Source organism: Triturus cristatus, chromosome 5_1, assembly GCF_964204655.1.
Source record: "Triturus cristatus chromosome 5_1, aTriCri1.1, whole genome shotgun sequence".
Lineage (NCBI taxonomy): Eukaryota > Metazoa > Chordata > Amphibia > Caudata > Salamandridae > Triturus > Triturus cristatus.
The window spans coordinates 645799468-645827422 of NC_140587.1; the positions used below are offsets into that span (position 1 = coordinate 645799468).

At 43.1% G+C, this 27955-nt stretch overlaps 2 protein-coding genes across 3 annotated transcripts in view; both read left to right on the forward strand.

The window, feature by feature from the left end:
• The window catches only part of PLAG1 (PLAG1 zinc finger), a 421454-nt gene that overhangs the window by 202040 nt on the left and 191459 nt on the right, over nt 1-27955 (forward strand). For both annotated transcript variants that reach the window (XM_085605601.1, XM_085605600.1), the window contains one exon: nt 26517-26650. The gene's annotated coding sequence lies outside the window, so the exon portion shown is untranslated. The remainder of the gene's footprint in view (nt 1-26516; nt 26651-27955) is intronic.
• The window catches only part of LOC146831324 (uncharacterized), a 38810-nt gene continuing 23233 nt past the window's right edge, over nt 12379-27955 (forward strand). The window contains exons 1-2 of the mRNA XM_085603879.1: nt 12379-12805; nt 13097-13396. Of these exons, the coding sequence (XP_085460005.1) occupies nt 12379-12805; nt 13097-13396 (727 nt within the window). The remainder of the gene's footprint in view (nt 12806-13096; nt 13397-27955) is intronic.

A 27955-nucleotide genomic window follows, 5' to 3' on the forward strand; every position in this document is an offset into this window, starting at 1 on the left:
TGTTGTACTGGGTTCCCGACGAACTCTATATGGACCCCCCTCACCGTCTGAAGTACCCAAGTGTTGCGGGTGATAGATAACCATGCCCCGTAACAGCCGGCCAGCCGCCCCCCTATGTTTTGTGGGGAAGAAGGGAGAACACTCACCGGAGTTTGCGTTAGACGCTCCTCCCCTGAATCCTCTGCCTTTGCCATGGCGTCCTCTTGTGGGGTAGAAATTCCCAAATTTTTACTGGTCTTGGTACTGTCCGGAGCCACTATGGTTGGCTTGATGATTCTGCCGACCGGTCGAGCGGCCCCTCCCTCGACCAGCCCCTCGAAAAACATGAGGAAACACCTTTTTGTTAGTGGATTGTGCTCTGTCTAATGAGGTAAAAGTGTTAACAAATTTACCCAGCTCTTTAATGAAGGGTTCCCCAACAGTCCCCTTTGGGCAATGGCACCCGTCTCCGAATCTGCCAGGTCTCCGAGTTTCGGGTCAATTTTAATCAGGAGGGACCTGCGCCGTTCAGTGGATAGGGCGCAGTTAGTGTTGCCCAAAAATATCACTACCCGCTGAGCCCAGCCGGATAGTGTCTCGGGTGAAATCATGGAGCCCGAAGCTTTGGCTTCTTCCGCCATGTCCAGTATTTTTGTGGCGGGCCCGAGAACGTCCAAGAGTTTATCTTGTCACGCTCTCCAAGATCTGTCAATGCCCTTTTTGGGATCTCTAATAAATTTCTGCAAAAACGTGGACATTCTTGGGTCAATTTCTGGAGTAAGGGCCACTTTCCCCTCTAGTGAAGGTCGGGGACACTCAGCTCAAAGACAATTGCGAGCTTCCTTCTCAAGCGGGCGTCTTGTATGTTCTGCGACGTACGTCGCGACTTTCTCGGCTGGAACCCAGTCCGAAGAGCGTGGGTGCACAATATCGTTAGGGTCCAACATGTCTGAAGGCGTTGGAGGTGGTTTCGAGTCAGAGGGCACTGAAGGGACCTGAGCGGGCCGGGACGGAAGCCAAGGTCTGGACGTACTGGAATCAGGGTCCCCTGAAGGACCTGGCAAACCTGGTGAAAGGGCAGGAGTTAGAGACAGGGAATCCCCTGTACCTCTAGCAGGGTGGCTATCAATAAAAGCCTGCTTTAGGCGCTCAAAAGCGTCCACGTCTACCCCCGCAGCACATGGGCGTTGAGGAGGGGGCGGGCCAGGGTTATCCTGGGAACTAGAGGATGGAGCAGGTTGCAGAGCAGATCTACGCTCCAGACGCAAGAACGCTTGTTCTATTTTTTGCGTAAGCCTGTCTTCTAAAAGGGAAATGGCTTGGTCCACCGCCCTATAGATAGAGGTGTCAACCGCCTCATAGAACGCTTCACCCCATGGCATGTCCCCCAGGGGTTCTTCTTCCTCCTCATGGTAATCCTCGTAATACTCCATTACGAGTGAGGTAGAGCAATCTTTTGCCTTTGTGTTGCAACAGCAAAGTGTTAAAAGCTGGGTGTCAGCTTAAAAAAAATTCTGGTGGCAGAAACCACAACTTTTAACAGGGAGACTGACCCTATGGGGACAATAGCTGGTAAAATATTGATTTAATTAAAACTGAAGTAGAAACTGGGCTGGTAATGTCCCCTTCACAAAGGCCTAATGGCCAGTACTAGACCTCCCAAGGAGGAGTCAGCGCTACCCAGCGATACTTGACTCGAATCCCTTTATTGCTTTTAAAGCAGGGAAAACGAGCGTAAATGATAGAAAATCGTCCGCGAGCGAAGCGACTAGCTCGCGGGCCTGATACAGACCGTCAGAGGCATATTGATTCCAGCACCAGGGCCCCTGAATGAACAAACGTGCGCGCGTCTCTGGAATGACGGTTGGAAGCTCCAGAGACGCGTCGCGCTTGCCACAGCATCCCGCGCCCCCAGGCAGCTGGAGGACCGGAGCGTGCACCAGCTAAACCACCGCGTAGGAGTGAGTGTGAGAGACATTCACTCCCGCGGTAAAACAGAACAAAACACACGCAATAAGCGCTACGATTGAAAAATAAAGACAGCGCGTCACAACAAGAAACGGAAGAAATTTCATTTGACAGCACAAAAACGCGGCGCTTGCCAAAAACGGCAGCTCCGGCAATAAATAACGTACGCGCATTAACTACCACAGGGAAATAGTAGAGATTAGCATAATTAAGCCCCCAAACAGATTAAAAATCTGAGGAGACTTAACTGGCTGCGCAGCAGCGAAGAAAGAGAAGATCAGGACACTAACAAAGGACTATATGGAGCCTGAGAGGCCCTGATTGAACGATGTCCCTTTCTTTTGATTGGTTTGTTAACACATGGTGAATGACTACTTTTTTCCCTATGGTTCATGGGAAACGTAGTCTTTGTTAGTTCTCTCAACGCTGCTGTATTAATAAAGTCAAGAAAGAAGGCATAATCCTCGCCTCCAGTCCTGACATAGAATCTATAACGACAAATGTCTCTTACAGATACACGGTTACCGAAGGTAAATAACTTGTTTAGTTGACATCCCAGTAACACCCAACCTGATTGCTTTGCTAGGATATGTAAAGTCCCTGCTAGGAGGTTAACCACCCTGGCCTTATTATTAACTAAGTGTGGATGAGGTGGGGCAGAGGGCCACTATCAATGATAAGTGAATGATATAATGACTTGGTTTATTTTAATGAACCATCTGAAAATTACAGTCTGTTGATGCCTCCCATGTCAAGACCGCGAAATATATAGGGACCATATCAGGCACACTTTGCACAATACACTATAGAAATGATGACAGCGATGGTACACCAAATAATGTGTAACTTACGCTCTTAAGTGAGACAACAATGTGTGGATGGTGGATGGATTAGGCACTCAAATCAAAAACTCTATATGATAATATAGATCTATACCTCGCAAATTATACATGCACAGTGGCATGTTTGATTCCTCTTTAAATGTAACACTACCTCTGTAATCAAAGCAATTGCTGTAATGTGGCATGTTGACTGCGTTGTAATATGTTCCTCATTGCACAATCTGTAAATATTGACACTGTACCTATGTCATAGTCAAAGTGTTTAAGTACCATAAGTTGTGATGTGTGTAATGGAAACTTATAAAAACATGTGATCGGCGTTCTTAGGAAAAGGAGGAGTTAAGATTTTACCCCGTCCCTCCTTACCTTTCTATGCTTTTCAGCAAGGTTAGTTAGCTTACGGGTTCCTTCCATCTCTGGTTGAGGTGGTGGTACTGGAGGATTGCCATTGTTTTTTAAGTGTGTGTCTGTCTGTCTGTCCATCACATACATTTCCACAGTAATAGTCTAGACGTGTTGTGTTTTCTTAAGTGTCTACAGTCAGTAACGAAACAGAAAAATTAATTCTCGCATTCTTACAGACACAGAATAACTCAAGTTACCTTCAAACATTGCCCTTTCTGATGTGTCGCCTTGTGAAATACAGCTGTGAAACTGTGATGCTATTGTATTTTTCAAATGTGAAATTACAAAACCAGTAATAGTTATTTTGAGTAAAATATGAAAAACATTTCTATGGTAATTGACGAACCGCACAACATTGCCCACAGACATTCAGATATCAGTCATATTCTCAACAGATAAAGGCAACATAAGAGAGCGGAGGTAAAGGCTTATTTCGCATACTGCCTCTGTTTCAGTAATGGTAAAAACAAGTTCACAGCAATGTGATAATTCAAAACAGGTTACTTTGAACATAACTATTTGATTTGGTGAAAGCAGGACTCTCTTGTCATCGGCCCAAGATGGTGGCAAGCTCTAGCTCTTTCACACCACTCCGGGTTTCCGATCCAGGCCCAGCCACTCCTAACACATATCATGCCTCCGTATCAAGCAACAAGAGGTTTAGAGGCCAATAGCATACAATGCTGATGCCAGTCAAATTCTAGTGCTAAGAGGAGACACCCAGTGCCACAGGATTTGGGATGCCTCCCAGTATGGTGTGTAGGGAACAAGATTGTGAGACAGCAGGGGTGACCGCATCCAGCTTACCTTTAATGCAGATAACTAAAACCAGGGCGGAGGCACCCGGTCCAGTAGACAAGCATGGAGCAGAGGTGGGAATGGGACAACACCCCACTCCTATAAAAAACAAAAGGAAGAAGATGGCGTCAGTAGGAGCAGACGCTGACTGAGCTCCCTCCTGCCCTCGTAAAACCCTTGCGTGAACACCGGGAGAACCAGGGGAGAATGACAAGGATAGAGCTGGTCAGATCGGACCGGCTTATCGAGCAATGAGTATAGCAGAGTACTGAGTATTGAGCACGGAGTAGCAGATAAACGGGAACAGATTGGATCGGGTGCATACGGAATTGGAATGATGCTTGAATGCCTAATGACGAGTCTGCCGTGATAATTTGTGAAGGCATAGATGGCATTGAAGACCGTGAGAAGCTGAGAGCTTGCCCTACTTTCCGGGCTGAGCCTCCGATTGAAATTAATTAACGAACCTCGAGACTGTTGCTTATGTGGCTGTGATTTGGTTATTTGTTTATTCTCCAATTAATTAAGCCAACATCACCTTAGGCTGCCCTTCGTCCTCTACTCTCTCCGCTTTGTCTGCTCGCTTGCTGTCTCCTGCTGCCTGGCCTTCCCGCTAAGTGATAATCGGCATCGGCTCGATTGAAGACTTGATTGATTGAAGGTGGAAGGTGAGGAGCGGGGACAGGGCGGTAGTAGCGTATTTGGAGAGGGAGAATGACAAAAAAATGCAGTAACATTTGCGGTTGCACCGGCATATCACCAGCAGCCTCAGCCTCAGCTCATTGCTCATTGCCAAAGGTATTAGTGCTGACAGCGTGTGGAGGGAAACCGGCCCTTGAGTACAGCACTGGGGATGTTTTTGGCGGCAGAAGCAAGAGGTGTGTGAGGTGTGAGTCGGGTAGAGTTAAATTAACTAAAATAAACACCGAGCTGCTAGCAACAAACAAACACACACTAAAGCTACTTCTAAAAAAAATATATATATTAAACGCTAAAAGGGACCATTACCTCCGTACCATCCAGCGCTGCTTTTTTCAAGTCAGCCAGGAGGATCTCTGTCTCTGTCTTGATCTCTTTTACCAATCACTTGTCTGGAGGCTGTCAGTGGCTATTTGTGCCCTGGAGATCCCAAAAAAAAAAAAAGAAGGACCTAGCTCTTAAAGTGCTACATCCACAATAGCACAATACTACAATACTACATAATGCGAGATGAGACTCGGTGGAAACTCCAGGAATACCATTATAGACATTTAAGAACTCTTGTACGAAAGAGGCTGGGGAGAGAAACCAAATTTGACTCAGCACGCGCTAAGAAGAGTATAGATGTGGCAATAACAGTGATAGCGATTCAGGCATGCGTCAAGGATCTACAAAGTGACAGGATACAGGAACAACGAAAACGAAATAAACAAAATCTAGGAGGCGATACAAGTAGATCAGATCCCCTGTGTCAACTTAACTGCCAAGTAAAAGTACATGATCGGCATATAATATTGGATATTTGGACTGTATCAAAGGCATTAAATTTGGCAAACTTAGAGCAGGAATCAGCCCTTCCGCAACCAGCCCAGATAAAACCAAATGAGCATTGTGACGAAATAGAGAATAACAAACAGACTATAAGGCAAGCAGAGACAGGGAAAATGAATGAAATGGATATGGATACGGAAAGGAGTGAGAATCTCCAGGAGGGTGTCCAGGAGGAGCTAGTTGAATTAAACGATCAAAACTCAGTCGCTGATCAGCTCATGCCTCGATCAAACATCCTGGGAGCACAATGGAATGAAGAATTTGAACCTAACGAGAAAGCACAAGCGACACAAGAAGCGGATAATGGTCATACCCTGAAACCAATCCCTCAAAAACGAGAAACTAGAGGCACTAAAGCCAAGGATGTAAAAAATAAGGAGCAAGATAATGATGGTGGGAAAGACAGACCAAAAGAGAGGGAGAAGGAGAGAGGCAGTAGAAAGGGCCCAGAAAAAGATAAAGACAAGGACAAACCAAACACTATGAATCGCAGAGAGCAACAGGGGGACAATGAAAAATGTAAAAAGGACAAGAAGGGTGATAGACAGGTAGCTAAAGGTGATGGCACAGAACTGGATAACAAGAAGGAAAAAGTCAAAGAGAAAAGTAAGGAGAAGGAGAAAGACGTTGAAGAGACCACAGAGATGGAACTAATATTAAAAAAAGTAAAACGGTTACAAACCATTAAAGACTTGAAAGCAAATGCAAAGGCGACTGCGACAAGCAAGTCAACTGCATCGCAACCCAGTATATTAAATATTTTTAGCCCACTGTCCAAAATGGGGGCAAATAAAGGGATAAGTCATGAGGTAACAGCCCAGGAGTCAAAAAAATTGGGCGGGGCAAATGAAAGACTCCACCCGGTGATTGATGGATATGTAACTCGGAAACCCCCACCTGATAAATTACCCTTGTTACAAATTGATTCACATTCAGATGAATCTGATGTAGACATATATGAGACTGGAATTTCTACTTCTAGCGAGGCAAGCGGTGTTAGCAAAGGTCAAGACCAAGATCCATCAACCCAGGAAATATCAGGTTGCTCTGGTATAAGGAAAGATAGTGATCCGGGGCAAGGAAGCACGCCCAGGAAAAAATTGGAGAAAAGAAAAATAAGGAATAAGAGACTAAATAAATTTACCTATGATGAAACCACTGATCAAGGAAGTAACCCAGAGCCTACCAATCTTCGTAAAACCTTAAAATCTAAAAAACCAAAGGAAACGGCAGTGCTTCGAGAAAGTAGGGAGGGATCAACAGTGGACATCTCTGAAGACGATGAGGCAGGAGAAGTAGACGAACCGTCCTTGAAATAAATATTGACTTCAATAAAGAAATTTCATACAGATATCAAAATGGACACTCAAAAACATCATGTAGCTATTCAAAAGTTACAAGGCGCTGTTAATAAGGTGGGCAACACCTGTCTGGCAATCTCTGAAAGGATGGTGTCAGTTGAAGCACGAACTGACCATCTAGAAAAGGATGTTACTTACCTGCAAAAACAAGAAAAAAATCAAGAAAGTATTATACAGGACTTAATGATAAAGGTCGAGGAACAGGAAAATAGAGCAAGGCGAAATAATCTGCGATTCCTGGGGCTCCCAGAAGGTGTTGAAGACAACGATCCAAGGGGGTATATAATTAGACTCTTAAAATCATCCATTCCCGAATTACAAACTTGGGAACTAGAGAGAGAAGTTCAAAGAGCCCATCGTTTTCCCCTTACTCAGTCATAGAAAACACAGAATCAATCAAAATATCCAAGGGCAATGTTGGTATTTTTTGGAAACTACTTACTTCGGGACTCGATATATGATCTAGCTCGTCCTACAAGTAAGAGAGAATATAATGGCAGCACATATTTTGTTAGGCCAGACTTTGCCCACGCAACCATTGAAAGGAGATGGAGACTGAGGCAGCTATTCATTCCATTTGAACAGGTTGGAGCTAAAGTATTTTTACAAAACCCTGCTCGATTGAAAATAATATTTAGGGGGGCAACCCGTAGCTTTACCAGTGAAATACAAGCAGGAAATTACCTCAAAGAAATTTCAGAGACTGCAAAAAATAGCACTGGAAAATGAGTAAGAACTAATCTCTTTCTTACAACATGTATTGGACAACAAGCATTTTAATAAGAATATTTCTTCTGTGAAAAATAACGGGAGATCAATATTAATCGCTACTCTTGTAGGAAGTAATACTTGAAAACATGTTCAGTAGGAGTAAAACCCTGGTTCTCAAAGACTTCTTCTATGTAAATATAATACTCACGCACTGAGGCATACTGATCTACGGGCGCCCACACCTGGATCCGGCTGGACCCAGGATGCCTCAAGGGGAGGTAAGGGGGGGATGGGGGGGTCGTTGGGGGAGTAAAGGGGAGAAAAAACCATCATCAGAAAAGGAAAGTAACCAGAAATGGGTGGAAAAAAAGAAAAATGATGCGCATAGTCACAATTAATGTATGTGGTTTAAATGATGTAAGAAAAAGAAGGGATGTGAAAGAATATTTTAGAACACTGCAAGCTGACCGAATTTGTGTTCAGGAGACGCATATAGAGATTTCGCAGAAATCTCTACTGGAACAACTGGGGTATAAAGTTTTTACTTGTACGACTCAGGGCACCAGAACACGTGGGGTTGCAATACTAGGACGGGGGAATGGAATTATATTAAAAAAACAACAGGTAGATAGACATGGCCGTTGGGTCTTAGCGGAGTGCCAAATTCAAAATTTTAATTTCACGCTTTGCTCTATTTACGCACCAACAGTTGATGACTCGGAAACCCTTATCTATATAAATTCTCAACTACCCAACTGGCCTCTCCCCATTATACTTTGTGGCGATTTAAATATAAATGGCATTAATGGGTTGTGGAAAGACGATCCTGCAAGGTTTATTGGCAAAAAGAAGAAAAGCCACAGAGCGCTGATACAGCTCATGCAGGACAATGGTCTAATCGACATTTGGGAACATATAAATGGAGGAGGAGGCAGTACATACTATTCTGCCCCCCACAAAACTCTAGCTCGGCTAGACTATTTTCTGATTTCTCCTTCGATAATACCGATGGTGAAAGTTAAAAAAAAAATGCCTAGATTGATGTCAGACCATAATCCGCTTTCTATGGAGATCTTTATTCCATATTCACAGAAAAGTATAAATAGTTGGACTTTTGAGAGAGCTCTGCTACAGGATACAGATTATGTTACACATATGGAAATTTGGTTAAGAGAATTTCTGGAAAATAATAGGGACACAGCGTCACCTCAAATAGTGTGGGATGCTATGAAGGCAGGTATCAGGGGGGGAAACTTTAAGTTATTCTCTTAGACGGAGCAAACAGGAAAACAAGCTATTGAGAAGAAGATAAATCTAGTAGCAAAGCTAGAGGAAGATCTGGTAAGAAGTATAAGAGAGAAGGAGGATGTGACAAAAGTAACGCAAAAATTAGCTCTGGCCGAAGCAGCAGTGGGCGAAGTATATGCCGCGAAGGCAGCTGGTAAATACCTAGCTAGAAGGGAAGAGCAACATGAATATAGCGAACAGGTAGGACGAATCCTGGCGATTAGAACCCGGCAGGCAGCTACTCAGGGGCAGATAACAGAAATGATTACTGAGGCAGGAGGATTAGTAAAAACACCAAAGGAAATCTGCTCTGTATTTCAGAACTTTTATAAGAAACTGTATAGCAAGGATAATGGAGAACCAGATGCAGTGGAAATTGAGGGATATTTAGAGTGTGCCTCCCTGGATAAGCTTACAGAGGAGGATAAGAACTCCCTGGAGATTACCTTTACCACAGAAGAAGTACAAAGAGCTTTCAAGGATCTCCCGTCAGGGAAAGCAGTGGGACCTGATCTAATACCACTAGAATTTTATAAGAAGTTTTTTTTAACCTTAGAAGCCGACATCAACAGACTTATGGGTTTAATACAAAACGGTGCTGCCCCTCCGGGGTCTTGGGGAGAAGCTTCAATGGTGGTGTTCTTAAAAAAGAATAAAAGATCTACGGATCCTGGGTCATACAGACCAATCAGTTTAATGAATAGTGATACTAAGGCCTATTCCAAAATCTTGGCAAACAGGTTGAGCATGGTAATCGGGAAGATAGTTTCACCCTGGCAGCATGGGTTCATACCGGGGAGGGGGACTGCTGATCATATTAGAAGGGTATTTGCGCTGTTGTACAGTACGACTGCCTCACGAGACCCTATGTCCTTAATTTTGCTCGACGCTGAAAAAGCTTTCGATAGGGTCTCGTGGGGTTTCCTGTGGGCAACATTGAATAAATATAATTTTGGGAAAATATGTATAGGAGCATTAAAAGCCCTTTATAAAAGCTCAAGCATCAGACTGAGAGTGGGGGGGAACTGAGTGAGGCAATTAAAATTGAGCGTGGGACTAGGCAAGGATACCCCTGCTCCCCTCTACTTTTCGCCTGCTATATAGATTCATTTATTAGACATATAGAAAAAAATAAAAACATCAGCCCAATTGTGTTGAATGGATATGAGACCAAAATCTTGGGATACGCAGATGATTTAGCAATTACATCATCATCACCAATTATAGCAATAGGAGAAATCGAAAAGGAAGCTAAAAAGTATGGATTATTGTCAGGATACAAACTGAACCAAGGGAAAACACAAATACTCGTAAATCAATTTGCTATAATCAATGATGATAGAGTTATAGAGTCTGCGGTCTATTTGGGGGTTATTATAACATCCGATCTATCTAAGGCGGTGGAGGAAAATTTGACCCCATTAATTAAAAAGGAAAAACTAGACTTAGATAGGATGGACAATTTACACCTAATGATTATAGGTCGTTGTAATGTCATAAAGATGCTGTTTTTGCCCAAGATTTTGTATCTATTCCGTACAATTCCTTTATTATTTACTAATAATTGGTTCAAGGAAATAGAGGGGATGTGTAATCGCTTCATTTGGGCTAAGGGTAGAACTCGAAGAGCTATAAAGATGTTGGCATTCCCTAAAGATCGGGGGGGACTTGCAGTACCTGATTTTAAGGCATATTATTTTGCTTCAGTCCTTCAGTATTGTAAAGGACTCCTCGGTGGGAATACGAAAGATATCTAGAAGGGTAGCGCAGGTATTTCGGATATTTATGATCTGCTGGTTTTGGATTCCAACAAGGGACTTCTTACATATAAGGAGCTAAACTACTATAAAACAACGAAATTCAAGTTGTTGGGGGCGGCCATCTCAGTTTGGTCAATTATCCGGAAGAAAATTAAATTAGGGAGAATGAATTTTTACACCCCTTTATATATGAATGAACTCCTCCCAGATGTATTCCACGATGAAGTAATGAGGCGGTGGGATAACCTCGGGGTTGGTACGATTGGAGTTATCACGGATCAGTCAGGATTAATAACATTTGAAAGGGCCCAACAGCTATATAATCTGGATCGGAGAGATTTTTTTAAATACTTACAGATAAGATAAGTGTTGCAGAGAAAACAAGCAGGTAACTGTAAGTTCACTAGGATAGACCTGATAGAATTTGTTCGAGATGAGGAGGGATGTTCAATCTTTCAACTTTATGGTGCATTATCCCAATATAATGAGGATGATAGAGAAAAGGTATTTGATAAATGGAGAACTAAATTAAAACTTAGTCGGGAATGAGGGTGAAAAATCACTTATATTTGGAAACACTGTCTTAAAGGTCGCACATTTGCAGGCACAATACTATAAGACTTTGCATGAATTATATTATACTCCGCATAGAATAGCCCGCTGGGGGGGTACGAGTGGGATCTCCTGTCCAAGATGTCAGAGTTCGGAGGCAGACACGATACACATGTTTGCAGCTTGTCCTAATTTAGATCCCTTTAAACAAGCTATGGAAAACTTCTTTAAAGACGAATTGGGGATCTTTATTAATTTAACTAATGAGATCATGGTTCTTGGGGTGGTAAAGGAGGGGCAGGATGTACCCCATCAAGAATTTTTGTTTATCGCAATGACTTTGAGCCGGCTTTGTATTACAACGGTATGGAAAGACTCTAATCCTCCTTCGTTCCAACCATGGCTTACAAAATTATTAGCTATTTACACTTTAGAGAAAGCTTTATATAAAAAAAAAAGGTGTGAATGCAAGGCAGCTTGGGAAACGGATATGGGCCCCAGTTGAAAAATGGAAACTTAAATTAGATGGCTAACTCAAGAGGGTCAACATGCTCATTCAGATAGGATTATAGTTGGCGGTGTTGAAACTGTCTGACCATTATTTATATGCGTCTTTATTTTTATGTCTCCTTCTCTAGATCTTTCACTATTTCTTCTTCTTTCTTTTTTTTTTGGGGGGGGGGGAAATTATATACAAATTATGTTTAGCATCTTGTCGTTTAATTTAAGAGACTAAGGGCCTCATGTAGGTAAATAAATTTTACCGGTTCTTAAATACCGAGCCGTACCGAATCGGTAAATTAGAATCGGTAAGTTATATGTAGGTAAAAATTCGGTAACAGTTACCGATTCGGTAACATTCGGTAATCACGAATCGGAATTCACCGAATCGGTAAATACCGAGGTGGTATTTACCGATTCGGAAAATACCGAGGTGGTATTTACCGATTCGGAAAATACCGAGGTGGTATTTACCGAATCGGAAAATACCGAATCGGTATGTACGGATTCGGTAAATAAAATCACATGACTTGACGAAACAGCTAATCCTGTGCAACGACAGCCCACCCAACCAGGAGGTGGCCACACCCAGGCAGGTGTACATAATTAGCCGACCCTGGAGAGGCTTTGAGTGCAGAGGAGAGGCAGGGAGCCGTTGCCTGTGCGAGCGGGAAAACGAACAGCATGTCCAGCCAGAGAACACAGAGAGACGGAGGGGAAAGGAGGAGGAAGCTGAAATTTAGCCCCAAGGAACTCCAGGTGCTGGTGGAGGAGGTGGTGAAGCAGCACCAGAAGCTGTTTGGAAGGCAGTCCCTGCAAGTGCCTGAGGCTGAAAAGCGCAACATATGGCTGGCCATCCAGGCGCAGGTCAATGCTGTGGGAGTGACCCACAGGGACATTGAGGTCCTCAAAAAGCGCTGGTATGACCTGAGGATTGTAACCAAGAGGAAGATGGGCGACATCCAGAAGGAGGCCAGCCAGACCGGAGGTGGAACCAACAGGGCACCTGCCCTCACCGAACTGGAGGAGCTGGTGGCGGCCACAATCGAGCAAGAGAGCGTCGTGGGCCTCGGGGACGCCGACAGCTCTGCCAGAGCCGCAACACACCAAGGTAAGACGAAAGCACAGCAATGTAGCCCCCCCCACCCCTATCCCACATCCCCCATTGTGAAACGAGAATCACACTGCAGTCCACACGTGTCAGTGCAGACAGGCAATGCATTCCGGGAGATGTAGTCAGGGTAACACTAACCATGACGGAAATGTTACAGGGCAACAAGGCATGTCACGCACTCGAGGCACAAGGAGACAGAGGACATTTTGGAATGTGAAATGATTTATTGTGACGCTTGCAATGCAGCCCTTCGGGGACACTGAGCCAATGTTGTATTTCTGTCCACAGATGTGACATCATGCAGGACAGGGCATGCTGCAGGAGAGACGGCACACCGGCCACAAATATCACCTCTAGCCAGCACAAGTTCAGACCAGGGAGCAGGCCCACTGGCAGCCGCACCACCAACACAGCCAGCCTCGCCGCACCCAGAGCCAGCATCACCTCACCGAGAGCCAGCATCACCTCAACCAGAGCCAGCATCGCCACTCATGTTCGATTCACCGGCCACATCTCCGCTTGCAGGTGTGAGAATGAGGAGGCGTCCAGCAGCCAGGCTACGAGCCTTAGACACCTCGTCAGACGACAGCATGGGCCCAGAAGACCGCACCAGGCCCCAGGAAGGGAGCCATGCCACTGTGCCCCACACCTCACAGGCAGCACAGACGGGAGCAAGAGGGCGCCGCAGGTCGCGTGTCCAGAGTCCACCAGCACCCATTGACGGCCATGGTGTCTTCTTGGGTCTCGAGGGCCAAATGTTGAAGCAACAGCGCCTGCAATCAAAGGCAGTCATGTCAGTCCAGAGGCACATGCGGGTGATGAAGACAACATTAGTCAACATGGACAATAACATTAGCGGCATGGCTGCGGGCATTCGGGACATGTCCCAGTCAATCCAGCAGTTGTGCAGCAAATTAGATGCTGACATCGAAGCACGGCGCCGGGAACGCCAGAGAAGGGACACTACCAGCAGGGCACTCAACCGTCTGGCAACTGCGACTTCTCTACTGTGCCGGCGCTCTGTGACGATGCAGGAGGGCCTAACACAGTGCTGCAGCGACCTGTCTCGGGGGATGGTGCAGGTGACAAGTGCACTAGGGGTGCTATTGACCAGTCAGGCGTCGACAACTGCTGCAGGGGATGCTGCGGAGAGCATCGACACCAGCAGCAGGAGCAGCATCACACCCCCCGTCCCAGAAGCACGCAGGAGCAGCAGGCGGCTTGGGGTTGGCTCTAGTGAGGATGCACAGGCCGTGCAATCCACCACTGCAGCGCGTATGCGCAAACATTGATGTAGCCCTGCTTAGCCACTTCCCATTGGGTGACGTAACCCTGGACTTACTCCTTGTATAGATGGGATATTGCCAGATTGGCTTGTTCATGTGTTCATGGCGTGGTGCCACATTAAAACTACGTCATGAATTCTCACAACTCGCTGTGTCCCCTCACTTACTCAGAAATAGTTGCATGTGATCTCTGCCCGTCTCTCTCTCCCATCGATTGCAGTTGGCACTCTAGCTGCGTTGCCCTCTGGCTGGCCTGACTCATCCTCGTTGTCCTCAAAATATGTTAGTTCCACATCTGTACCTTTTTTCGTGGCAAGGTTGTGCAGCATTGCACAAGTGGCAATAATCTTGCAGCAGGTGATGGGTTTGTACTGGCGTGCGCCTCCGCTCTTGTGCAGGCAGCGGAACCTGCTCTTCAGTAGTCCAAACGTGCGCTCCACCACATTGCGTGTTGTTTTGTGTGCCACGTTGTATCGTCTCTCACTCTGGGTTGCTGGGTGTAGGTAGGGAGTGAGGATGAATGACCGGCATGCATATGCACTGTCGCCTAGATGAGTAAAAGGGAACCATCAGTAACATGCCTCTATACACTATGATTTGCAGGTTTCAAGGGGCGTCACTGTTACTTACCTAGCAGGTATCCCTCTCCGAATTCTCCGGCACTCAGTCGTGTGTAGATCCCACTATTCTGGAAGATGTAAGAGTCGTGGGTGCTCCCAGGAAACTTTGCAACAATATCTGTGATGATGTTCCCTGCATCACAGATCACCTGCACATTGATGGAGTGGGTGGACTTCCTGTTCCTGTAGATGTGCTCTGTGTCAGCTGGTGGACAGATTGGGATGTGTGTACCATCAATACAGCCGATGACATGGGGGAACTGTGCCATGTGATAAAAGTCTGTTTTTGTTTTCTGCAGTGCAGCCTGTGTGTTTGGGAAGCTTATGTAGTGGTGCATTCTCTGCATCATGGCATCCAGGAACTTCATGAAGAAACGTGACAGGCAACTCTGGGATACCCCACCCACCGCAGCTGTCACCACCTGATAACTGCCGGATGCCAGCAGATGTAGGCTGCAGAGCACCTGCACATGTGGGGGTATGGCGTGCGCCCTTCTTATTGGCTGGTCCAGGAGTGGGTGAAGGTCCCTGATTAAGTCCATGATGGTTTCGGGGTGTAGCCTGTACCTCTCATGTATCTCTGCATCAGTCAGCTGGAATAGTGTGATGCGCTGTCTGTAGATGCGTTCCTCCCGTCGCCAAACCCTCAGTCCTGCTGCCTGTAGACGTAGGCGCCTTGCAATGACGTACATAGCGGCCATGTTGTCCACGCTGTTGCATTTTGGGATTGCTTATCTGCACTGTTGATGGTTACCACCTGCTTTCAATCCGTGTTAATTACCGACTCTTATTTACCGATTTTCTTGGATTTCTTAATTACCGAGTGCTCCTACATGTCATTTTAATTTTTACCACTTCATATTTACCACTTCATATTTACCGATTCGTTAATTGTGTATTCGGTAAATCTGATTCGGTATTTTGGAATTCGGTAAATATGAATCGGTATTTACCGCCTCATATTTACCGAAAAGTGGTTTTTGGACTCCTACATCTCACTTGTCTGAATACCGGTCGGTAACGGCATATTTACCGAAAATCGGCCGTTACCGACCGGTATTTGGCTACCTACATGAGGCCCTAAGCCTTAATTGAAGGATTTCTGCTGTATTAGATATATATGTTAAAGTAAACTAATGTTTATATTTTGTTTTTCTGATGATGATCAATAAAAAACAAATAAAAAAAAAACCAAAAGGAAAACCCCAGAAACAGTGCTAGAATACCCTTGAAATAATAGGCTGACACATAGTCACATACTGTGAACCCAATATTGCCAATATTGAGACAAACCACAAATGCGCAGGCCAAATAAGCAATCCAAGGATTTGGCCTCTCTAAATACCTTGTGGATGGGGCACGTGTCCCTGCACACCAAACAAGCTCCAAAATGGCCTCCTAACATCAAAACACATTGACTAAGAAACATCTGAAAGCCTGTCTATCTGACCTGCAAAAGACCTAGAGAAATCTTTAGATGAAAATGTAGCCGTTCTGAGAACAAAACTAGGGAAAGATATCCGACACGAGATCAAGCATGTAATGTCTCAACTAAAGATGTGATGTAGAGGATTGCCCGCTGGAGGCAAATGCAGCCAATGAGCAACTTCTCCATACCTCAATGGCACTCTTGGAGTAATTTGTTAGGCAACTTCAAAATAAGTGCAAAGAAATGAAAAACAAGCCTGGAAGTATAATATTCACAATCGGACGGAAGGCATAGAAGAGAACATCTATATATGTCGAACATGTTTTCGATAAGAAATTGCTTCACCCACAAGAGGCCCAACATTGTCAAAATTAGAGCACACAGAGTGGGCAGGAAACCAACATTCAGTACAACCCAGAAACATTGTTGTGAAACAGGCAGAATAAATGAAATAATGGCAGTAATGAAAATCGCAATACTTTTTGACCAAATCCTTTACAGTGACTAATATTCTCCTAGATCACGACCTAGCTCCCACAAACAACCAGGGAATTGAATCGTGTCACACAGATTTTTAATGACCAGCAGAGCAAATACTATTAGAGCTACGCAAGTGCCTTTCACTTCATCTGGAAAGGTAGCAAAAGGGCAATAAAGGATCTGGAATCAGGATGGAACTGTTGGGATCCGAAACTTTTACAAACTGAGACGCCCTTATAGGTCTCCCAGATGTGTTGAACTTCAGCAAAACAGAGGATATGTGGTCACCTCTGAGACAAAGAGGTCCCAAAGACCCAAAGATGCAGACTTGTGATGATGTACCTACTACCTATCAGCAAATAGAAGGGTGGGGGATAATAAAGGTCCAGCATACACACTGGCTAGTACTATCAAAAAGATACAGAATATGCTGTTCCTGTTTACACTCCAAGTTAACACCACTAGTGTACCTAGGTGATGTAAAGGTCTGTGGAAATATTTATATGTTGGAGCAAGAGACCTCACCCACCAAACAAGATGGCATGCTTCATCAACGGGCAGCTCCTCATTGGGCCGACGCTGCAATACCAAATGGGCTCCTTAAGGGGACTTTTTGCTGGAGTTCTCTTTATCTAGTTTGCCTGAAGACAAGGATTTTTGCGAATATGTAGGAAAATAATTTTTCCTCTTATTCTCTATAAACAGTCAACATGTTTCGTGCCCTTTATTTAGTCAAAGATCTATGGCAAGTCGTCAGAACCCTAAAACCCTCATCTACTCAAAAAAATGGGACTATGACTCAATTATGTAAGTGTGTCCATATTTTTCAACTACCAAATGTGTGTAGAGATAGAAGTACCTTTGGTGATTTGCAGAGATACGATGTAGCTATAAATCCAACCTAGAAAATAAAAGTAGTAACATGAAAAATATAGACAACTATCACATAAAAAGCGGGAGATAATCCTTACATGCTAGTGGACATTGCAGTGATTATTATGCGAGAATATCTCATCCATCAAGAATGTTGCTTGCATATATAAACAATGGCCAATTAGTGTTGCCATGAGCCACAGTTGACATCTATTGCCAATGTTAAAATTTCAATCACCCCACACGAAAGAACGTCAAGCATAAGTGCAGTAAAACATATGAAAGTAAAGTTGGTAAGTCTTACCTAATCCCTTTTTGGATTCAGCTCCTTAGGATTCACAGGATCTTTGAAAAACGCTAATTTATAAGTTTGTAAGTAAGATAATAATGCTATCAGAAAATCAAATAGCCTGCATCATTTGTAGCAATTCCATCTCTGAATGCTATTGCTGAGCACTTATGAACACTTCGGTGGACACTGCCACGGACCAGCCGCGTCTCTCTGATCGTTTAGATGCCGGTGTGCACGGGCGTGCCATATTCATACCCAAAAGCTGGCGCGTTATGCTGGCCGGTCACTGACGTGGATGCCGGTGCATCACTGAGGCGTTTGCGTCATCATGATGTGGTGGCACAGGGCAAGGGAACCACGGAGTTATGGTGTGCTGGTCAAAACTAGTACCATCTAGGAAGTGTTTTAATAGGATTGAAGGAGGGCATTGATCAGGTGTTGTGATACCATTTCAAATCCAAATTTGAAAGAAAGAAAGAGTTCATGGATATAAGGCCAAGAAAGTCAGACCAAGACCAGCGACATCTTGAAATGGTTTGAAAGAACTTAAAGGAAGGCAAAGATCAAGTGTTTTGGTGGCTTGCTTGTAGTTATATCCATGAACTCTTTCGAATTTGGTTTTGAAAGGCACAAATGCAGTGAAAACCAATTGCTAATAACAAATTACTATTCTATGCTCCCACGTGTCTTCCAATAAAAATAGTACCTCACTTGTGTGGATAGGCCTAATGCCCGCAACCGGAAATGGCCCAAAACACAACATGGACAAGCCAACTTTTTCCACTGAAACTGGCCCTTTTTTCCACTGCGGGTAGCGGTGGATTTTGGGCCCTAGATCGGCCTCACTTGTATGGGTAGGTCTAGTGCACACGACAAACAACGCAAAATGCTACATGGATACATCCCATTTTCCCAGTCAAACTGACCCTAGGGTTACCTAGCAAACTTTCACATTTTTGAAAAATTTGACATCACGGAAATCCAGTATGGGGTACTTGTGTGTCTCTCACCAGTTCTGTTTTACCCAGAACCCCTTGCAAACCACAAACTTTGAATGAAAAGAAAACACATTTTCCTCACATTTCTTTGATGGAAAGTTGTGTAATCTGCGGGTAACCACAAACTTCCTCCCACCCAGCATTCCCCCAAGTCCCACGATAAAAAAGGTACCACACTTGTGTAGGTAGGCGTAGTACCTGCAGCAGGAATAGGCCCACAGCACAACATAAACACATCACTTTCTTACACCTAAAACTGACCCTATTTTTGCAATGTGGGTAGCTGTGGATTTTGGACTGTAGTTCAGCTGGCACCTAGGCAAACCTAGCAACCCTGAACATTTTTGAAAACTAGACAAGCAGGGGAGTCCAGGGGTGCATGACTTGAGTGGCTGTCACCAAGTAGTATTACCCAGAAGCCTTAGCAAACATCAAACTTTGGTAAGAAACACACATTCTCCTCAAATTTTCTGTGAATGAAAATTCTTGAATCTTCGGGGAGCCACAAATTATCTACCACTCTGAGTTCCCACACATCCCCCACACATCTCCCAATAAGAATGGTACCCCACGTGTGTGGGTGTTCCAAGAGACCACGACACAAAAGTCCCTAAATCGCATCATTGAGAGATCAGGAATTGGGGTAGCTGTTGTATTTGGGGCCTTTGTGTGGTACCACTCATGCAAACCTACAAACCACAGACATTTGTGAAAACTAGACAACCAGGGGAGTCCAAGGGGGTGTGCCTTGCATGGATCCCACAAGATTTTCTGACCCACAATGCTTTGATAACCTCCAACTTTGCCTAAAATTATGTGTATTCCTTCCATTTCTTTGCTGGAAACTTCTTTAATCTGCAGGAATCTACAAAATTCCTACCACCCAGTATTACCCCACTTGTGCTGATAAAAAAAGTCGCCCCTCCTTGACTGAACCATGCATCTTAATCATAGTAAAACTATGTAAAGATCCAAATAATTTCTTCTCCACAGATTCTAAAACGGTGTTTCTCTGGATACTCTGTTCTGTCGGCTGGAATTGGGATTAAAGTCGTCTCACCCCTGGGTACAAACAATGTTAGGGAACGATACCCACATCCTCACTTTTGTGCCCCATCTGCCTCAAGCTACTACCACAGCGCATAAGAGATAATACCCATTGTAGTATCTGCAAGGAAGTGCTCATTTTGAAGTTAGCGTTTTTCACAGATGACGTGCCGGTGTTTCACACAAACCCAGTTAACTTGTCCTGGTCCTCCTTAGAGAGTTACAGCGCATTCAGAGCAACTTCATTTATAAAATTAATACAGGAAAATCTAAGGCACTAAATTTAACAAACCGTTATCACACTTATACAGAACTCCAAAACACATTCCCTCTTGCGTCCCCAAGTAGGGGGAGATAACATGGGCCAAATATCCTCCCCTTTTTCAAGACGTTATCCCAACTCTCCAGCAATGGCACATCTCATGAGTCTATTGGGTAGGACAACTTGTCACTATAAAAGTGATAATTCCAACACTGTTTTTCTTTTCCTAGCACTTCCTGTGCCTTTGCCTCAAGCTGTCATAGACCACATCTGGTGTGTTTGTAGTAGTTTCATTGAAGGAAAGAAGAGAACACAAAAGCAGTCAGTCAGACACCACCTGGACGGTGGGTTGGGAATCCATAATTTCACATCCTGCTGCTAGGTGGCACAATTGTAATGTTTGTTAGAATGGTCTGCAAAAGTGGTTCTCCATAAAACATACCCTTGTAAGCCGTCCTCGTTGGAAAGTTTCATGGTATCAGAGGAGTGACAGGGCTAAGTTGTGTTATATTTCCTCTATTACTAAATCAGTGTTGACAGTCTGTGATATGTCTTGCGTTGAAGGAGAAGCCTCCCATCTTTGATCACCTCACTGTTGGAACCCAACCTTTTCATAAGGGTATGGTAGGGAAGGGTTCAGACACTTAATTAAAAGAAAGTGTATTAAGGTGCTAGTGCACTCTAAATTAGTCAAAGGATCGCAAGATGTAGGCTTGTGTGAGAGCAAATTGTCCTTTATTTGTTTTTCTAGGTCTAGTCGATCCTCAAACATTTAAAGCGTATATCAGAGTGAAACTACATGGCTCACATGAATTATCTGCTAAATTGAAGTCTGGCACTATTCTTGGAAGATCAGTAAACTTGAGTACACAATCACTAGTTTCTTCTCAACCAAGCCAAAAGGTCTTATTCATGTGGGAAAACTAAAGCAAGACTTCTCCCTAAAAACTGCACCAATGGGGGGCTGGAATTCCTCTGCTAATGATCCTTCTTTAATTCTATATTTAAAGATTAGAATTTGGAAGCCAATAATACTGAGATTAGTTTCAGCGTATTTACCTGAAATTACTCCATTATTATTATTATTATTTTACTCATTTTTGATGCGCAACGAATCGTCCCCAGCGGGATCTCTCGGCGCCACAGTAGCAGTCACCTAAAAAGATAGTGACACTTAGATTAGCCAAGTCTTGAACATTTTCTTAAATTGAGACCAGTTGGAACAGGCCCGGATCTCATCAGGGAGACTGTTCCAATGGACGGGGGCTAGATGAGAAAAAGCACGACCGCTCATTTTGGCTTTCCTGATTCTCTGTGTGCAGAGCAAGTTGCGTTTACTAGATCTCAACTGACGCACGGGTTGGTACAACTTAAGTTTCTTCTTAAGGTAGGCAGAGCCGGTCCCCTGAAGGGACTTGAAAACAGTACATAGAAGCTTGAAAACTGCTCGCTTTCTAATAGGAAGCCAATGCAGTTGACGTAGGAGAGGTAGAGATGGAGTGCGTACCGGTTTATTGAGTGCAAGGCGGGCTGCAGTATTCTGAACCACCTGTAATTTTGATAATAGGTCTTCTCTGATTCCGACTAGAAGAAAGTTAACATAATCTAGTCTACTGACCAAAATCGACTGAATAAGAGTTTTCCTTGCCATAAGAGGGATCCAAGGGAAGATTTTTCTTCACATCCACATTATTCCAAAGCAGGTGCCTGACAACATCTTCACATGTTCCTCCATAGAAAGATTATGGTCAATTCTGATGCCTACGTTCTTTGCCCATTTTTTGGGTGAGGGAGCCTCCCCTAGTTCTGATGGCCACCATTCTGGAGTTCACAATTCCTCAGCTTTACCAAACAGCAGTATCTCTGTTTTGATGGAATTAAGCTGAAGAAAGTTCTTCTTCATCCATATGGCTATATTTGACACGCAGTTTTTAAACTTAGCTTTGGTCACTGCAGGGTCAGACTCTATGGGGACTATCACCTGCGTGTCATCAGCGCACAGAATAGTCTCGAACCCACAGCTTCTAATAATTGCAGCCAGCGGGGCCATATATATATTAAACAAGGTGGGACTTAAGATGGATCCATTCCAGGCTTTCAGTTAATGAAAAGGCCTCATAGGCCATTCAATATCAACTCCTAACTGAAACATAGCTTTCTCTTTTAAATCCCTGTTAAAACGCTAGACAGATGGCCAATAAGACGGACATAGTTTTTTCTCAGTCTATTGCTTGTGACCTCAGTGACCCTTCTATGACCAGTCTCACAAGTGATATGCTTCCTATTGTGTACTTTCCTACTTGACCCATGATCGGTATTTAGTTCTAGGAACAGATTTCTCTTATCCTTGCCCCAAAAAAGGTTATTCGTATACCAGCCACTAAGATGACAAATTTTAACGGTCTTAAGCATATCGATAGAAACCTTCCTGGCACTGAGCAATCCACGTCTATTTTAAAATATTGTCTACTTATTTCAGATCAGCCATTGTGCACATGCCCTGAATTCTGACCTCATTGACAATCTAAATGTAGGCTTCTCCATAACCACATCCTGGTTTGGTACGCATTCTCAAGCAATTCTAGACAACCTGGTCCAACTTTGCTATTACTAGATCTTATAGGGAAAAGGGGACCAGCGGTAGTTTAGTTCTCGTTCATCACAACGACCTACCATCTTGCCAGACAACATAATAACCCTAACACCTATCTTGCGCACTATATGACTGAACAGCAAACACTGAATGCTCACAGTTATCTTTGAGATTCATCAGTGAAAGTAATCTATACAATGTATATGTAACCCTCCTTCAGAAGCTTTTATCCAAAGATAACCTGACACAAGCATCTAACTCCCCAGTGTGTAATAAACTATGATGTATTAGATCTCGTTATCTCCAGTCAGATTAAAGTAGAATGACTAAGCCAAGCCAAACTGGTCAGGCCAGTCCATTTGATTACTCCGCCGGTAATTTATCTGCAGTCTACACCTTCGTGGAATCATCCATTACCTATCATTGTCCTGGAAATTTCATCCAGACATGTTGCTGCACAGGATAGACAGTGCACTAAATATGATCTTCTGTAATGCTGTTGTCACCCAGGACATTACACACTGTCTACAAACAAGGAAGTGCCATAAGTCTTTAACACAATCGCTCCCATCAAAATACTTTTTTTTCTATATGAGAGAAGAAATGAGGAAACTAGAGAGACGCTGGAGAGCCATTAAAATGCCCAGAACACTTTCTGCTGTAAAATCCACCACAAAGAACTGGGAGTGAATTCACACAAATAACTAGTTAACGTTTTTCAAATTAACTTTACACGTTCTCATGATTATCTCTCTGACCAGTCACAATCCAAAAGAATCTCTTAACTCTTTTGCAAACAATATTTTACTAATCAATTAACAACAGACACTCCTCAGCAAGATGAATCACTACCTGTACTCCCAAATAAGAGTTGGTCCAAATTTGCACCAATAATTGACAAATGATTGGAAAGGTCTTCAGAGAGCGTAGGCCAATTCCCATTAAGATATGATCCCAGGTTCCATTATCAAATAGGTTTCGATTATTAAGTGAATTCTGCTGTCATCTTATAAAATCCTCACCAAAAGAGGACATCTTTCCTGCTCCCCTCATATCAGACCAAATAACACCCTTATTAAAGAAACCCCAAGATGATCAGATAAACTTTACACTTTCCAGTCTGTGACAAATCTGCAGTGGTCTTAAAAATGTATAGAGAAATGTGTTGTTGACCAAGTAAATTGCTGGCTACATGCCAATCTGGCTTTTGCAAAGACTGCCGCACCAAAACACTAACACTTAAAATATGGATGATACTTTTACTGTTGACATTCTAATTAAATAATTAGAGGGTTGATAAACAAGATCGGGGCTGTCTGAGTCTTTATAAGACTATACCGTAGCCAATTACTAAACCCTCACATGATAAAATTTCAGGTTAATCCTTATGGGATTATTCAAAATTAAGATTATTCTAGAAGGCAAAAAGGTATTTGGCAAATTGAAATCCGCATCAAAAATACATTGAATAATGGAAGAGGATCAACCTAAGATCAATCTCCAAAGCAAATAAATAGCTAGAACCAAAGAATATTTGAGCCAAAGGACTGACAGTCTGCTTCCAAAGAAATAGCCAAAAAGATGAAGTATAAAGTGAGTACAAAATATACAAGCATAGAGTCTGCTCCCTTAAGGAAAGTCTAAGTATAAATTAAAAGACAGACTAATGCAGAGTCTGCTCAGATAGAAAGTGCAAAATGATCTGACCTATTGTCAGATTGCGGTATGTTTTATGAGGTTTTGAGACAGAAAACCACATGCTTGACATGGTGTGAAATAACGTAATTGGGCTGGATTAACAAATATACTTATGAAAGCACCAATCCCTATTCAAATTCTCATGATGCGTAAAATAAGAAATATGTAGCAACAACTACTTTGGTGCATATTAATAAAAAAGAGGAGATGGCTGTGCGTTTCATAACATCAATTAATGGCCCATGCAAGAGCCTCAAGCAAAATGCATTGAACTGTTACAGAGATGGGAACATGCCCAGCATGGCTCCCTCATGACGAAGGCACATTATCAACACATAGACACTGTGGGAAGAGCTGCTTTTTCGCTTCTTTTTCTAAAATGGATAAGCACTCAGACATTCTTGTTGAAAGCATTGATCATGTGAACCAAAAGTGCACATTTCTTTCTGAATGAATGTCAATGGAAGCTGGCTGAGGCCTTGTCTTCAGCTGCAGTCTAGTTATGCTAACTTAAACATATCTGAATGAAACATTAATTTCTAACAATGAAAAACACTTATACAATTTTCAGTTGGCCAGTAGTGATGTCCGCGTCCTAATCTTCTTGATTTATAAACTGTACTCAATACTTTTGACCATCATGAACTCGTCACAGACCTAGAATGCAAGTGTGCTTCAAAGTAAAGGTGCTCAGATAGTTCACCTCCTTCTAAACTACTCAGAAGCAGTTGGTTTGATAGACAGTGCGTCTCCTGATTTCATTAAATTTCACAATTTGGTTGCACTAGGTTCTGTCCTCGCATATGCTTTGTTTAACGTGTACATGGAACTACTAAAAATTATACCTGAGGAGGCATGAGCTTTTTTTTTTGTCCCCAGTGTGAAGTTGACAGTTATACTTAAGAATATCTTCATCACAGGGCATAAGCACTATACAAATCTGCCTTACGTATCACAAATAGATGTCTGAACTTTCTCAGCCTCATTCTGGCCAAAACTAAATACATTTTCAGACAACCACATCAATCTAACTTCAATAAGGACGTTCCAAGCAACATTTTGTCAGAACTTTTTGCATATAAGGCAAGCATTCAAGCCTGTTGTGATTTAGTACAGATGGTGGGATCAGAGGATTAGATTGACCTACATCATGCATCTGACAATTGAGAAGCATGTTTCTCTGGTTTTCAGAAATATCTGCAAAAATATCCAATTCAGTTTGACAGAACTGTCACCACATTGGGTGCTGTTGTAGATGCACTGGGGTACTGAAATACTTTCATCAATGAACAGACCAGAGGCTGTATTACAAAATTGCCCCTGGGGCTCAACGGGCCTTTGCGCCTGCTTTCTTCGCCCTCGAGGCCCTTTAGGATTACAAAAGAGGCCGCAGAGGCTTGTGCTGCCCCTTCTGTAATACAGATAGAACTGGTGCACATGTAGCCCTAGCGCTATCATTAGAGGACGCTCCCTCATTTTTATAGTGCGAGACCTCATGAAAATGAGGCAATCCCTTTGCCTCTGCGCCCACACCGTATTACCGACGTGGTTGCAGATGCAAATATGCCTTTAGGAGGTCCACAAAAAGATGGCGAATTTTCATTGTACCTCCCAAAGGCAGCTCTCTGGAGGGATGAAGGCCCCCCCGACATCCCCAGACATCCCCTTGCAGGTGGGTGCAGTCACTCACTGCACCTGCCTGGAAGTGTATCTCTAATCCCTCTTAAAAGTTCAGGCGGGTTGCCACCTGCACAAGTAGTCGGACTCCTTCCCACTTCATTGCTAGTGAACCTTTTGGCTGCCCTGTTCCCTTCAGCTGGGTCTGCAGCACTCTCATTTATAGGGTCAACATGGAGGCCATTCGCCTATTTAAACAGACAACTTGTGGCATGGAATGTTATACGAAGAGCAATCTCTCTAAGGAGGCAAAATTGGTTGAAGGCGCTGTACTTGTTGTTTTTCACTTAAGAATACCAATTGCAGAAGTAATTTGCATAAATGTAAATTATTAGATTTATTTAATGGTTTGAGTAAATGAATGCAAAAGTAGGCAGATATTTCCCTGTGTTGTAAACACTCTTATCCGAATACCTTGCTCTTTAAGTTATGTTATTCCTATATCTTTTTTAGACCATCCAAAATGGAAGATGCTAGATTCGGGAGTCCTCCAAGAAAAGTCAGCGGGACTGGTTGATTGGAGAATATGAAGATGTGTATTGGGCTGCCAGGTGTACATTGAAGAGAGGCTGCTAAGACCTTTTTAAGTATGCACATTTTGACGTGTAGTTCTGCATGTCTTAAACCTGTGTTAATTGGCCAAATCGTAATTGTTTCAACAGTCGTACAAAGGCAAATTTAATCTATGTTTGAGAAAGTAGTGAATTATGTTGAGCCATAATCCTGTTGTTAGCTAAGTAAACACTATTGAGATGGTTTAAAGGAGCATGTAATATCAAAAGACGTTCACTTTATTTATATATTTGTTCTGTTAAAATGTTATTACATTTCCTCCAAAATATAGCCAGTACACTATCAACATCTTTGACCTTCAGACAACTTGGTGAAGATGTAACTGGGCCTTATTATGCTATAGGACAGCTTTATTATTAAATGAAATCCTTAAGTGGAGAAGATCTTGCATTCTAAACAAGGATTACCAACCACACATAGCTCTCACTTATCTGTTTGCTAAGATGCAAGAGGAGCTAGAAGACAAAAAGAAAGAACCAATATACATCATCTTGATTCATTAAAAGAAGACAATGCCTCTTAGTATTTCTCACATTGCACCAACATCTGAAAAGTGGATTTTCTCATTCTTCAAGAGCTTATTTGGATCTAGAAGCCAGCCTTCAGCAACGTGATCTTCAATAGACTCCCTTATTTCAAGGGCCTTCTTTTTAGAAACAATCAAAGTGTGCTCGTCTCACGACCTCTCTTAAATACTAAATCTGTGTCTCAGTATGAATTACTATAGCTAAGACTAGAATCCTACAAAGTGTTTCACCACAAACCAGTCCTAGAAGGTTCAAGACTGACACCCTCTGTTAGGTGTATCTTAAATTAAGATTCACGTTTTCACGTGTCCATACAGCGCATGACCCATGTTTTGACATCTACTTAATTCTGCAATTCTGGGCCTTCTCTAGTCCCAAATTCTTTACACCTTAGAAGTGTATAAAGGACTTGATTTCACCATCCTGAACAAAAACAGAACTAATGGAATTCCCCCATGAATCATGCTAGAAAATCTCATCAACTTTACAAGTTGGATGACCTAAATAACTATCTGTCTTCTAACTTATACTTACACTGTAATTGTTCAGGGTCCACCATGTCAGTACACAACCAAACTTGCCCCTCCTTTACAATTCGAATCGTTGTCTGATTTTTGCACCGTATTACTCTTTCTAATTTTTACCTGTGGGTTCCTGCTTAAAGCACCTCAGACTGTTTGAAGAATTCTGTTACTGTTCTTATTTAGTACTTCTCACCTATTCTATCCAAACACCCTCTTTCCTTTTTCTAAAGAGTGTATTACAGTTGACAGAACACGTAATATCCACCCT